General features: G+C 35.8%; 1 protein-coding gene across 1 annotated transcript in view; it reads right to left on the bottom strand.

Moving 5' to 3' along the window:
* The window catches only part of LOC149071706 (DENN domain-containing protein 2A-like), a 39,161-nt gene extending 26,992 nt beyond the window's left edge, over window positions 1-12,169 (bottom strand). Inside the window, exons 1-6 of the mRNA XM_089247683.1 lie at window positions 11,024-12,169; window positions 9,262-9,372; window positions 7,346-7,439; window positions 5,271-5,344; window positions 3,314-3,418; window positions 1,000-1,085 (exon numbers count right to left, since the gene is read on the bottom strand). Coding sequence (XP_089103809.1) covers window positions 1,000-1,085; window positions 3,314-3,418; window positions 5,271-5,344; window positions 7,346-7,439; window positions 9,262-9,372; window positions 11,024-11,998 — 1,445 coding nt within the window. The 5' untranslated portion in view covers window positions 11,999-12,169. The remainder of the gene's footprint in view (window positions 1-999; window positions 1,086-3,313; window positions 3,419-5,270; window positions 5,345-7,345; window positions 7,440-9,261; window positions 9,373-11,023) is intronic.
* Window positions 12,170-12,412: the final 243 nt, after the last annotated feature.

The raw sequence follows: 12,412 nt of genomic DNA on the forward strand, positions 1-12,412 counted from the left end.
AGGATGAAAAATACGGAGTCTCCCGCCTAAATCTGGAGAGTTGGCAGGTCTGCAAATGAATGGGGACATGTACAAACTTGATTGGGTTGTGTTAACACAAGCTTTAGTAGACTAAAGCTCGGTTGCCTGTTGTATATGTTCTGGAAAATATAAAGATCTTCTGAATCTCTTATCTTACTGTAGATTCTCATTTATCCAATTTTGAAGCTGTGACGTCAAACAGTTTTTGTCTTTTTTATAACATTCTTTGGTACTTTATAAAGCGTATCTTTCAATTTTGGGCAGAAGTTGGAATGAATCAAACAATTTTTCATAGAAACCTATGGGAGATCACATTTCGGCTAATGAAGATTTCAGCTAAAAAATGTGATTCTGGAACAACTTCTTTTCATTCGCCAAGGTATCATTGCATGCTCTTGAGAATGAGAAGAGAAACAAAAAACTAGCTCTTAAGGTTACGGTTACAGCAATAAAATTTTGAAAAATTCAAATGGCAACACTCACTTTTATGCATTGCAAAGTGATCAAAGCAATGAATAGCATGGGAACGGTAGCTGTAGTACCATAAACGCCAGCGAAGGATGCAGACGAAGAGAGATGATCTCATCAAAGTGTTGGTGCACTAACCACTCAGTAAGGGGCTTCCCACGGCAGAAATGTGATCTGCATTGACTGTTTCCACATATTTCTTTGTCTTCTTGTAGTGCTTGCTGGCTTTTATCATGCTACAGGTACTGTTTCAACACCATTTAGGTTTTTTTTACGGCACGGATCCCTTTTCAATGCTTAAATGTGAGTGTCACCATTTAATTTTTTTTTAATTTTGTTGCTGTAACAGTAACCACAAGAGGTAGATTTTTCTTTTTCTTTGCATTCTCTAGCGCATACTCTGAAACACCTATATCTTATATTTCATTTGCGTTCATTGATTTTTGAGGCCACTAGGGGCTCGTATAGTGGCAAAGTTATTTTATGACCACTCTGTATGTATGGGCTTACCTCTTATAGACTGCAGACTGTTCCAAGTGCTGGTAATCTGGGAAACATATATGTGGAATCAAAGGGTAATCATAACCCCTCGGAGACTACAAAAAATGTATACATATAATATTATGGTAAACCAAACACATTTCAAGACAAGCATTTGAATTGATAACTGAATGCTTCAAAAAATATTTCATGCAGAAAATAATACAGTAACACCTTAATTAAAAAAAAAAAAAAAATCCACACTTCAGGAATCAGTTTAGTTCAGTTTAGAAATTTAGTGTTAGTGAAAAAAAAGACTAAACAAGGAAGACTTCCTCGTTGTAATTAAAGAAAAGCCCTCTAATCCTTAGGATTAACACAGCCAACTTTATGAAAAATAGTAGCTGTGTCAGATTTTTCAAGAAAAAGTAACAAAGAGGGAAGTACATTCTTATGTAAAATAAGATCTTCAACGGTTTTATGATGCACAGGGCTGGATTAAGATATTTGAAGTTTAAGCGGCTATCAATCAACTACAAGAAACCAGTATTGACTCAATTTCAAATTTTTTGTCGGTTATGGGGTTTCTGAAATAAGTGCTTCAATTAACTTAGTTTCTCTGTTCTTGTGTCCCTCTTAGGGCTGTAACTAGAAACTAAAATTTACCTGTTACTTGGAGGGTCTGTATCTATTTGGGTGCCCTCTTCTCACAATTTTTAACGGAAAAAGTACAAACTGAGCACCCTTCCTGCTCCAGAGCCTGGGCACCAGACCCCAATTTCCCTGAACTTCCTTAGTTGCAGCCCTGGTGAACCTTTTGATAAAGACCTTCAACTGTACAATCAAGTGCTCAATCAAGTGCAATTTTAGGATTAACTCAGCAATAATGTGAATTTAGAGTTTGCAATATTATTAGTTTCTCATCTTTTGTGCCATCCTTGTGATAATGATCTTTAACTATACAATCAATTATTCCTATAATTTTAGGATCCTCTATCAGATGATCCATGTTGAAAAAAATTGTAAATGAAAAAAAAAAACAAAAAAAAAAAAATTTGATATCCTTTTTGTGGTGCCCCTTTTCTTCTGATGTCTTAAGCACATGCTTATTTTGCTCAATGGTTAATCCGGCCCTGACGATGCAAAGAAAGAACCTTTATTCACTCATGGAGTTCTCGCATTACAGGAGAGATTTTTTTTGCTGAAGTAAACAAAAAACATTTTTTTTTCTGAAATATTAAGAAGTCACCAACGAATAAGGTAAATACACGAAAAATACGTAAACTCAAAATGCATTTTAATACACAATCGGTGTCGAAATGCATTAGAAGTTTGTGTATTTTTTGTGTATTTGCTTTATTCATTGGTGACTTCTTAATATTCTTGGGCAAAGTTAATCTGCTCTTCCACTTTCTGAAATGCGCAATAAAAAGATAATGGTAAGTTGAAAATGCTTAAACCAATTTAAAATTTTCAGAATTCAAGTATCGAATAAGAGAAAAATTCTTGCTTATATATATTAATATACTGCTTGAATATACGAAAAAAATATGTGATATTAAGATATATAATGTTTAAATCTGGGTAAGGCAACTGAGATATATTACTCAACCACACATGCACTTGCGGAACTTATAATGAATTGGCACACGTTGGAATATGCGTGAATGTGTTATGAACCTAAGGTGAAGTTTGTTATATGTGGTGCTGCCATCTGCCATAAATTTTTCTAACTATGACTGAAGTGTAATGCTTTAATAACTGCTCCAGTGTAGGCTTGTTGCTCTCTATGGTGAGACCTTTTAATGGGTAGATCAACTTGCATTTGTACCTCGAAGTTGGGAACCACAGAAAACTGACTTCAGCAGACCATCACTATAGCGACAGTAGGGTTCAAACAAAAAATAACTTGAATGGCAGACTCCGTCTTACATTCTCCATCTTCGCACAGCAAAAACCAGTCTTTTATTCAAAGTGATGTCTAATCATTAAAAAAAGTGATACAGGGAACAGTGATTGCTTGTAGCAATAATATTGACATCACACTTTGCTCAAAGATGGCGGGTAAGTTAACCTAGGTTTCCAGGAGCCCTACATCTGGGAAAATGCACATGGTCAAGAGAAAAAAAATTTCTGATCATAATAATTAAAATGGATGAAAGAAAAATAGTTCTTATAAGCTGAGATTACTCCACTCACTTTCTGTAAAAATAAAATGAATTAAAATTATGTCAAATAAATTTGACATTAAAATTAAAAAACAATAAAACTTGTCGATCACAGTTAACAATATATAAATTACATTACTTTTGAAAACTTATGTTTGAAATCTTATTACACTTACTTTCTGAGGGTGCTTGAACAAAATCTGGGGCCCAGTATCTGAAATTGCTATGATGAGAATCACATCAAACAGCTTTGGAGCAATGCATATGCTTGAAACTGACATCTGTGGAGTTCATGGAATATTAATATGAAATAAATCAAAAGTAGTTTTTTGACTCAATTTGACTCATTTTTTATAAAATGTTGTTGGCTAACATTATTTTAATGTACAATTTACTCGATAAATATGACTTAAATAAAACAATATGGTCAGGATTTATTCATACATTTGCACTTTGATACCTCAGAATGCTTCTGGAAATTGATACCTGAAGTTGCGTAACTGTGGCATACAGAAAACATAATACAAAGGAGATTAGAATTACTTAGATAAACTGAAAATTTGAGTTAGAAGCACTACTTCTGCTAAGCCACACACACACATCAAAAACATTTCTCTGAACAATTTCTGACCAATCGAAGCATTTCAGAAAGTTTTGTACATACAGTGAAACTCGTGCAAATGATACTGTCTATAATGATAAACGATAACAATATTTTCTTTGGTCTCTGTGAAATTCTTGTTTATAGGAAATAGTGGAAATGCTCAAACTGTCTGCAACAATATTTTTTTTAGATTCCTACAGTATCGTTATAGACAGGTTTTAATGTATATGTGTGCGCATAAGCAGATATATGCTTTTGGACAGGGAGGGGCGGCAGTTATGTAGTGAACTGGGGGGGGGGGGGTGTCCTACCTCCACCCAACCACCTATACCAATGCAAATGATGTTCTATGTTCAACATGCTGCCATCATCATTTCATGTAAGTTATACTGCATGCTTCGGCTTTATATAGGATAAATCAGTTCTTGGCAAATTGAGTAATTCAACTTTGAGTTGATAATAGTGATGGATATTCCCTTGAGAAATGGGTATTCCACATGAAATGAATTATGCCTAGTTACTTGCTGAAAGTCCAGCACCAGATAAAACGGAAAATAATATTTATGACGTCTTACTGTTGCATAGAGTTAGAACCAGCTTCTCTCTCTCTCTCTTGTAGAGAAATTCAACATTAACGTAAATCAAAATTTTGATTTACGTTAACATTGAACAAAATTAAAACCTCCCTTTTTAACATTGAACAAAAGAATAGTTTGAAGAACAAAAAACATAATTGCAGTGCAATTGCAATTTATTGAATTCCATCATGGTTAAAATGTCAGCAGTTGTTGACTGATAAGGCCAAGAGGAAAAACTACTAGAATTACCGAGGGTCATTCAAGTATTACGTAAGCAGATTTTCAGCCATTTTTGACTGCCCCCCTTGTCAGCAAAATTTCATCAGCAGCTTAGAATATTTCATATCTTCAAAAGGGGTGGTTGATGACGTAAGCAACCTCCCCCCCCCCCCCGTCATCAAAAGTCAGCAAATCCGAACCCCCCCCCCTTGATGCTGACGTAATACTTGAATGACCCCTGAAGGAAAGATTTTTTTGTTTCTTCAGGATATTATGTTAAGTTGAACTTGAGAAGAAAAGTCTACTGGAATTACTGTTTCTCTGTTGTCAAGAAATCCATGTAACAGCATTAGTATCACAAGAATGTTTATTTACAAATCTGCGAGCTTCTGGATTTTTAAGGGTTCTGTGACATTTGATTCTATTGAATATCAAAAAGTTTTCATGGAACCTCAGTTATAAATCTATAGCTAAGAGGGAACAGTGCCAATCATATCTATGGTGATGAGGCCAGACATAACCCAGTTTATTTTTAAATAAGAATACAAATGATTTTAATGTTTTAGAAAAATTGAAATAATTTAGACTGAATTTTTTCCCCATGCTAAAGAATCATACAAAAATATTTAAGATCTATTGTAATCTGTACGTGTCATTCAAGAACGATAAAAACAAATCATGCAAAAATGAGTTCAATTATGAAAGAACAACATAAAAAAAGAATATATTTGCCTGCTTTTTCACAGATTTGACATATATTATCCTTTCTTGTACATCTTTTACAGAAACATCACTTGCACTATCACCTGGAACACAGGAAAACAAGAATAAACAACAGAACCAAATCAGTTTAAGTTCTTGGGAGAAACAGATCACAGAAAATATTAACTGATGAATCATATTCACACAGTGTGCATCACTTTAAAAGTGGGAGGCAATATTTTGAGAAACACTAATAAGAAACTCCAACATAAACAACTCAAGGAGCTGCAGAGTGTTATTATTGTTGTTCAATATTTTTATACAGGCTAATTCAAAGACATGGTTAATTCAAATTTTTGGGTGATTCAAATTTAGGAATTCCCCTTCAGAATCATATTCAATTCAATGTTGAAATTACCTGTTTAAATCAATTTTTTCCATAATGTTTTGGATAATTCAAAAATTTGATTTAGATGTCATTTGCAAAATGTCTCTTTTCTCAGAGTTCCCCTAGCTACCCTTTTTGTTTCATTTTCTTTATTCTGTGGTTCGCTGATCTTTTCCAGAATATAACATGCAGCCAGCATTTAAACACATCAAAAAGTTACACTCTACAAAATCTAATTTTCTTTGCTTCGAATAATTTTGTTACCAGTTTCACACACTGTCTTTTGTCTTCTATCTGCAGCTGGTGTTTAACTGAATCTTTGGCAACTTCATTAGCATGGCAGATGCTACTACTCAGAAAATATGAAAGTTTGTGCAATAATCAACTTCTCCCCAGGTGGAATGGTTAAAACTTTCATGTTTAATGTCTCTCTAACATTATTATTAGGGCAGGGGTTCTCAAACTCTGCATTGCCAACCTCTGTCAGGGGGTGCCATGGAGCAGTGACCCTGACAAAGGTTTTTTGAAGAAACTCTTTGCTACACTGCTGTGGGCAGCTATGAATCATGGGCGGAGATACGGGGGGATACGTAATTGGTTTAACGAAAGTCCACACAGTTTATAAAAAATAATTCTTATAGAAGTATAATGCAACAAGGTGTATATCAATGAGAGTACAGTAATTAGCTATATATAAATAGTGTTTTTTTATTATGTATGGAAATAAAAAAACAGCCTTTAGCATAGGTTGAATTTAAAAAGATGTATATGTATACACTGCATAAATCTTAATTTTTCCGACTGATGAACAGTACGAGTTGAGCAGTGCATCAATGTTTAGGCAAAACAACACAACAATCAATGTTTTATCACTTGATAGGGAATTTAAAACTTGTCAGAAGAAAAAAAAATCATCCTTATCTATTATAAGTGATGTTTGCTATAATCGGGTCCATTATAATGAGATTCTACTGTAGATACAAAATTTGGCGAGAATCAGTCTAAAAGGACAGATTTGCATTAAGAACATTCACATACAGAAAACTTTATGTGTATAGATTATTGTAGTAAAATATTGGAAACTGTTCTGAAAACTGTAATTAGTGCAATGATTTGAATTGGCAGATAACAGAGCTTTGAAGGGAGGGTGCTGTTAAAGTGTGTAGAAATCTAGAAGGGTACAGCAAGATTCCTTCAATTATGATTGCATCATTGCCAAGGGTTTTGTAAACATAAAATGTTTGAAGACTCTCCCCCCCCCCCCCCATTCAAAGGTTATCTTTCATTGGTCATACAAATTTTGATCGTTAATGAATTTAAAAAACTTACACAGCACTAGGAAAAGCAAGCAGGTCTATTTCTCTGGGAACGGAACAGATGATTAAAAATTCACCCTTTCACTGCTCCTTCAATATTACTTGGAGGCACAAATATACATGCTTGCCCTGGCTGATCTAGTCACAGCCCAGTTTAGTATGACCAGACATTGCAACTAATTTTTGGCTTGTCCCATGAGCACATGATATAATTTCGTATATAATAGTAATATATTTGGTATATATATAGTAATAATATACTGTTCATAAACAGGCAATATTTGATGAAAATAACACTTGACAAAGATTGGCTAGATGTCCTGGTTTCGTCATACTAACACCTGGTTGCTTTACACATGCGAAACAATATTTTAAGATGGGAAATCAAGATTTATGCTCACCATCGACTCCTTCAACAATAGTTTCATTATCTCTTCGTTTCAAAACTTGAGGTTTTCTTAGCATTGAAAATGACTCGTATATGATGCTTCTCATCTGTATCAAATGATATATAATAAAATTCCTTTATTGCAACTGCAACACATTATGCAGCTACGAAATAATTTTTTGGCGATGGAATTGTGTAATTTTGATGTGTTAGTTAAACAATACTGCAATAGTAATTCAAAAAAAGAAACAATAAAGCATTTGGTTACCTCAAAACTTGTAAAAATAATTTCAATTATTCTATTTTCCTCTCCTCAGTGTTTTTTTGGCAATAAAGTGGAACATCAGTTTGTGAACATAATAAGAACACTTATATTGCAGCAAATTTCCCCATAAGAAATAAAATTAAACTCAAATCATGTTTACTGAGAAGGATGCATCTTGAGTTCACAAACATGCTGTGTCACAATATGCACAGATCCCCTTGCTACATGTGGAACCTGTCGCCGTCATTGTGTTCGGGTCTGGTCCTCTTGTATGCAGCTCAATTTGCACCTACCCTTATGCCAGCCATGATTCTTTTCTGAGATAAAGTGCAGCCTGATTTATTTTATATTTTTGTATTTCTTCTCATTTAATGTTGAAGGCTTGAGGACTTTAAGGATGATGCAGAAGAGTTTGAAATATCAGCTTGCATGTACACACGAGTGAATAAGCAGTCTTCCATGGGTTTGAGCTATGAATGCGTCTCTTGTGGTATTTTAACCAATAGGTCTAGGTCAAACAAGGCCCATTAAAATATTGGATATTTTCATTAATCCACACGTGCATGCAATCAGTGCCGTAACTAGCCATTCCTGTGCCTAGAATGGCTCATTTAGGCCTATTCTTCCCCCTCCTAAGTTGGTCCCGTGCGGGCACAACGGTTGCACCTACCTAGTTACGGCATTGCAATAACCTTTTATAAAAAGCAAATAATCTTTTATATGCATAAAATATATGTTTAATTTTGGTTTTTCATTGAGTCTGAAAACGCTGAGGTCTGGCCCCTGCACTCATTAACACATCCCAAGCAAGGGAATTGAGATGTCAGTCTAACCTAGTCTGACTAGATTTAGAACTCATTCTTCAGCTTCAGAAAGTTGCCGAATGTGGAATCCTTCTCCATATTTTGAAAATGGAGGGAAAGAAAAAGAAGGTGTTTAACTCTCTTTCATACCCTTCCTTTTGTTTAATTCGAGTTGGTGGAATTTTTTTACATAAGGTATATAATAGAGGGAGTATTTTTCGACTGGGTTTATGAGAAAGGGGAAAAAAGCAAGAATGGGGGGGGGTGCAGGCCAGTAGCCAGAAATTTTGTTTTGGGGGACCAAATGACAGAACAATAGATTTAGCCATCTTTCCCCCGTTTTCGGCCATTTTCTCACATTTTGGGGGGGGGGGGGGACAGACACCTCCAAGTCCTCCCCCCTAGCTACAGCCCTGGGTGTGTGCGTGTATGAAATAATCTTTGTCCCAACAGGGATGCAATAAATATAGCGCTTATGAGAAATAATACAACACTTTTTTGCTATTACAGCCAAAATTCCCCAACATAAGAAGTGTCAAGATAACCTTGCCCGCAGTGAGAAAAGACAAACCTCTGCTTAGACGTTACCATGCTGGGCTCTGTAGGCAATGCAACTGCGTAAAGCCTCTAGCAAACTACTCCTCTTGGAGGCTTTTGTATATGTACTGCTCGTATTACGTGATATGGCTGTTTAAAAATTTAAAAATATTGTTAAAATTTTGCTTAAAGTCTCTGCTTGTATTGATTGATATTCATCACTTGCTTATCAAGTTAAAAAATGTTGCTCATCTTGCAAAACACTCATAAACCAAGTTACTTGTAATCCGAAGTTCTACCATTACATTACATAAGAAAACTTACAGACGTCTTATTGAATTTCAATTTCTTTTCTTTCTCTTCAATGGAATCATTTGTATACACTGTTTTAAGACTAGATAATCCTCCGGCACTAGTATCTACAATCGGGCTACACTGAAAAAAAATAATATAACCAATATTAATATATCAAAACATGAAATAATTATTTATCTAGAACAAATAGATCAATCTGAAATTATGCAACATATCTGTCGCTATTATGATCGATTAATAATAAACAAATTTAAAAACCATTCAAAATCGGCCAGTTTATAAAATCAAATAGCAAAGAACGAATTTAAATCAATGCTATAATATGATAAAATTTTTAATTAATAAAATTGACACTGTGAATCTCTAAAGTAGGTTGTGAATGTAAAATCTCGCCAAACATTTGCAGTCCTAAAACAAACCAAGTTTTTCAGTCAAAGCTCGTTATAGAGACCATTCTTTTTGCAACCACCAGTAAGATAAGTCTCAAATGTTCTCATATAATAATTATCCTATACGTTTTTCCCTCTCGGCATAATGATAAGCTGAATGCCCATTTTCGGCAGATCTATGGGGAGGGGAACAATGCTAGGTTACCTGGGATTCCATTATAATGAAATTTTGTTTTAACGAAGTGATTCCACCGGTCTCTTGGCGTTCGCTATAAAGGGATTTGACTGTATATGCAAATACATTAGATCAGTTGGCTTTACTTTTGATGCCCATGCCCCTATAGGCGCGGATTCAGGACGATATGTTGGGAGGGGAGAATTCTGTAAGTTCGTTGAATCATTCTGTATTTTATGGGACAGGAAAATTTTCCCATATTATTCAGCTCTTAAGAGGGGTGATCTTTCCTTTCCCTCCTTTTGGATCTGCTCCTGAGCAAAAGCAGACATCTTCAGCTTTGAATGGAATGAATGGTTAGGTTCCAACGAAATGTGGCCGTTGTTCGGAGATTATCGTTGTCCTGGGATGGCTGTTAGAAGAGGTTTTACGGAATTATTTAAAAGATAGCATCTACATATTTGATTATATTCCAGAGAATAGTCATAGTTACGTATATATCAGGAGGGACTGTTGTATTATTTAAGAGAGCATCCTAGTGTTTATTGTTTTCAATCCCATATCTGGTCTAGGATGTTTTATTTTTAACTTTGATCCCTTATTTAATCCAAGAAGTTGTTTACTTTGTTACCGTTTTTGTCATTCATTTTTATCATAGTCTTTTTCATTTCAACAGCCATTGTATTACACTTTTTTGGCCATTGACAATTTTTTTTCTTTAGCAAAAAAGATGTCCAAAAGCATGCGTTTGTTTCACTCTTAGTGACTTCTTGTCATGTTTTCTGGCACTTTTATCACCAAAGAAAAAAAGTCACTAAACACATACTTTTGTGTCTCTTGCTGTTTATGCCAATAATACAATTTTTTAAGTGGAAGTGGAGGTCATCCCTCTTTGTATCTGTCAATGCATCATAGTTGTTTTGACACAACAGGAGAAAATTATATTCTGTGTTCTGGAAATTGGATCCCAAATTTTATTTATTCATAATGTTTACACGTGAAACAAGACCATGGGGGACGGGGACTTAGGGTTTGGTTCCCCCCCCCCCCGAAATATGGAAAAATGACCAAAAAAAGGGAAGAAGATGGCCAAATCTATTGTTCCAGCACTTTGGTCCATCCCGTAATGAATGTGGTTCGCCCTCTGAACGAAACTTCTGGCTACTGGAATCCTTTACATTTTAAAATAATTCCCTTAAATATTTACCATATAATGCAGACCTTCACTAGGAACAACAGATGCCTCTTTCTTCTTAGGACTACATTCGGAAGGCTCAGCATAAATGTGTTCCTCACTATGCGACCGCTTTAGAGTTCCATATCGTTTAGGCGGACTAACAGTTGTGGGAGTTAGATCTACAAAGACGTTTCCCGATTTCGTCTTGACTTTATCACAGATCTGATTCGCTGTACTACTTAGATTTTTCATGTAACTTTTGAACGCAGTCACTTTAGGAAGCTTGTTTTGAGTGATCTTCGATGAAGATTTCGACTGTTTTTCATTTTGATCTTTAGAACTAGACGAAATAATGTGGTGCACATTCAGTAACGATAACGGGGAGAATGTATTCTTCTTCTGGGGACTAGAGGCTGTTGGTGAGCTATTATTCGGTGAATCCTCATTTAATGAGCGGGTCACTGGAATAGACCTCGGAGGCTTGACGGGTGCAACCAATTCTTTAACGTTGTTTGTGAGGCCATCACTCATCGCAGCTGATGCACCATTACTCGTCTTTGGTGGTTTTTCAAACATCTTCAATCTATCACGAACGGAAACTGCTTCTTTATGGGAAGACAGACTGGTTGGCGCATCAGAGTCGGGAACGTCAGATGCAGAATTGCGTTTATTGCGTCGGATAGGTCTCATTGGCATCCGATTACTCGTAGCTGGATCCTCTTCAACACCATTTCGAGTCGATGGCACCATCATTTCACTGCGGGCGCGACTTCTGAGTTCTGTGAGCTTCTCGCGGTCCACGTTACTGCGCCTAAGTTCTGTGAGCTTCTCGCGGTCCACGTTACTGCGCCTAAGTTCTGTGAGCTTCTCGCGGTCCACGTTACTGCGCCGAATCTGATCCGAGGAGAGGTTCTCGAATTTCTCGCACATCAGCTTCACGGCAACCCTCTTGCCCGTGGGCTTTGGTTCATCGCAACCATCACTTTTCGGTATCAAATGAGCCATTTTTTATTCGACTACGAGTACCTAATAGTACGAATCATAAATTAAATATAAATACACTGCGGCTACTTGCATCTTGGCGAGCAAATTATCACAGAGTTCCGTTAGGAAACAGCCAATCAATTTGAAAAAAATTGTTTGTTTAGGACGTGCATCACAGGAAGAAAAATCACTTACGACGGCTTTGACCACGAGACAACATCACTTCCTGAAGGGTCTACGTGACCATACATCCTATATTTATTCAGGCATTCCCGTATTTTTACGTAATTTTTCCCGTCAAGACTTTTAGAAGGAAAAAATCTCGCTTTTCCATAAATTTCAAACAAAGCCAACTCGAATTATTGAAGTGAAACTTCTTTAGCGACATAAGAGTGAAATTTTGTGCGGGGGAAAGAAAATCCGTTGCAGAAAGTG

The sequence above is a fragment of the Pholcus phalangioides genome, unplaced genomic scaffold, assembly GCF_987345545.1.
Source record: "Pholcus phalangioides strain wild (caught in Gottingen) unplaced genomic scaffold, Ppha-v1.0 ptg000018l_1, whole genome shotgun sequence".
NCBI lineage: Eukaryota > Metazoa > Arthropoda > Arachnida > Araneae > Pholcidae > Pholcus > Pholcus phalangioides.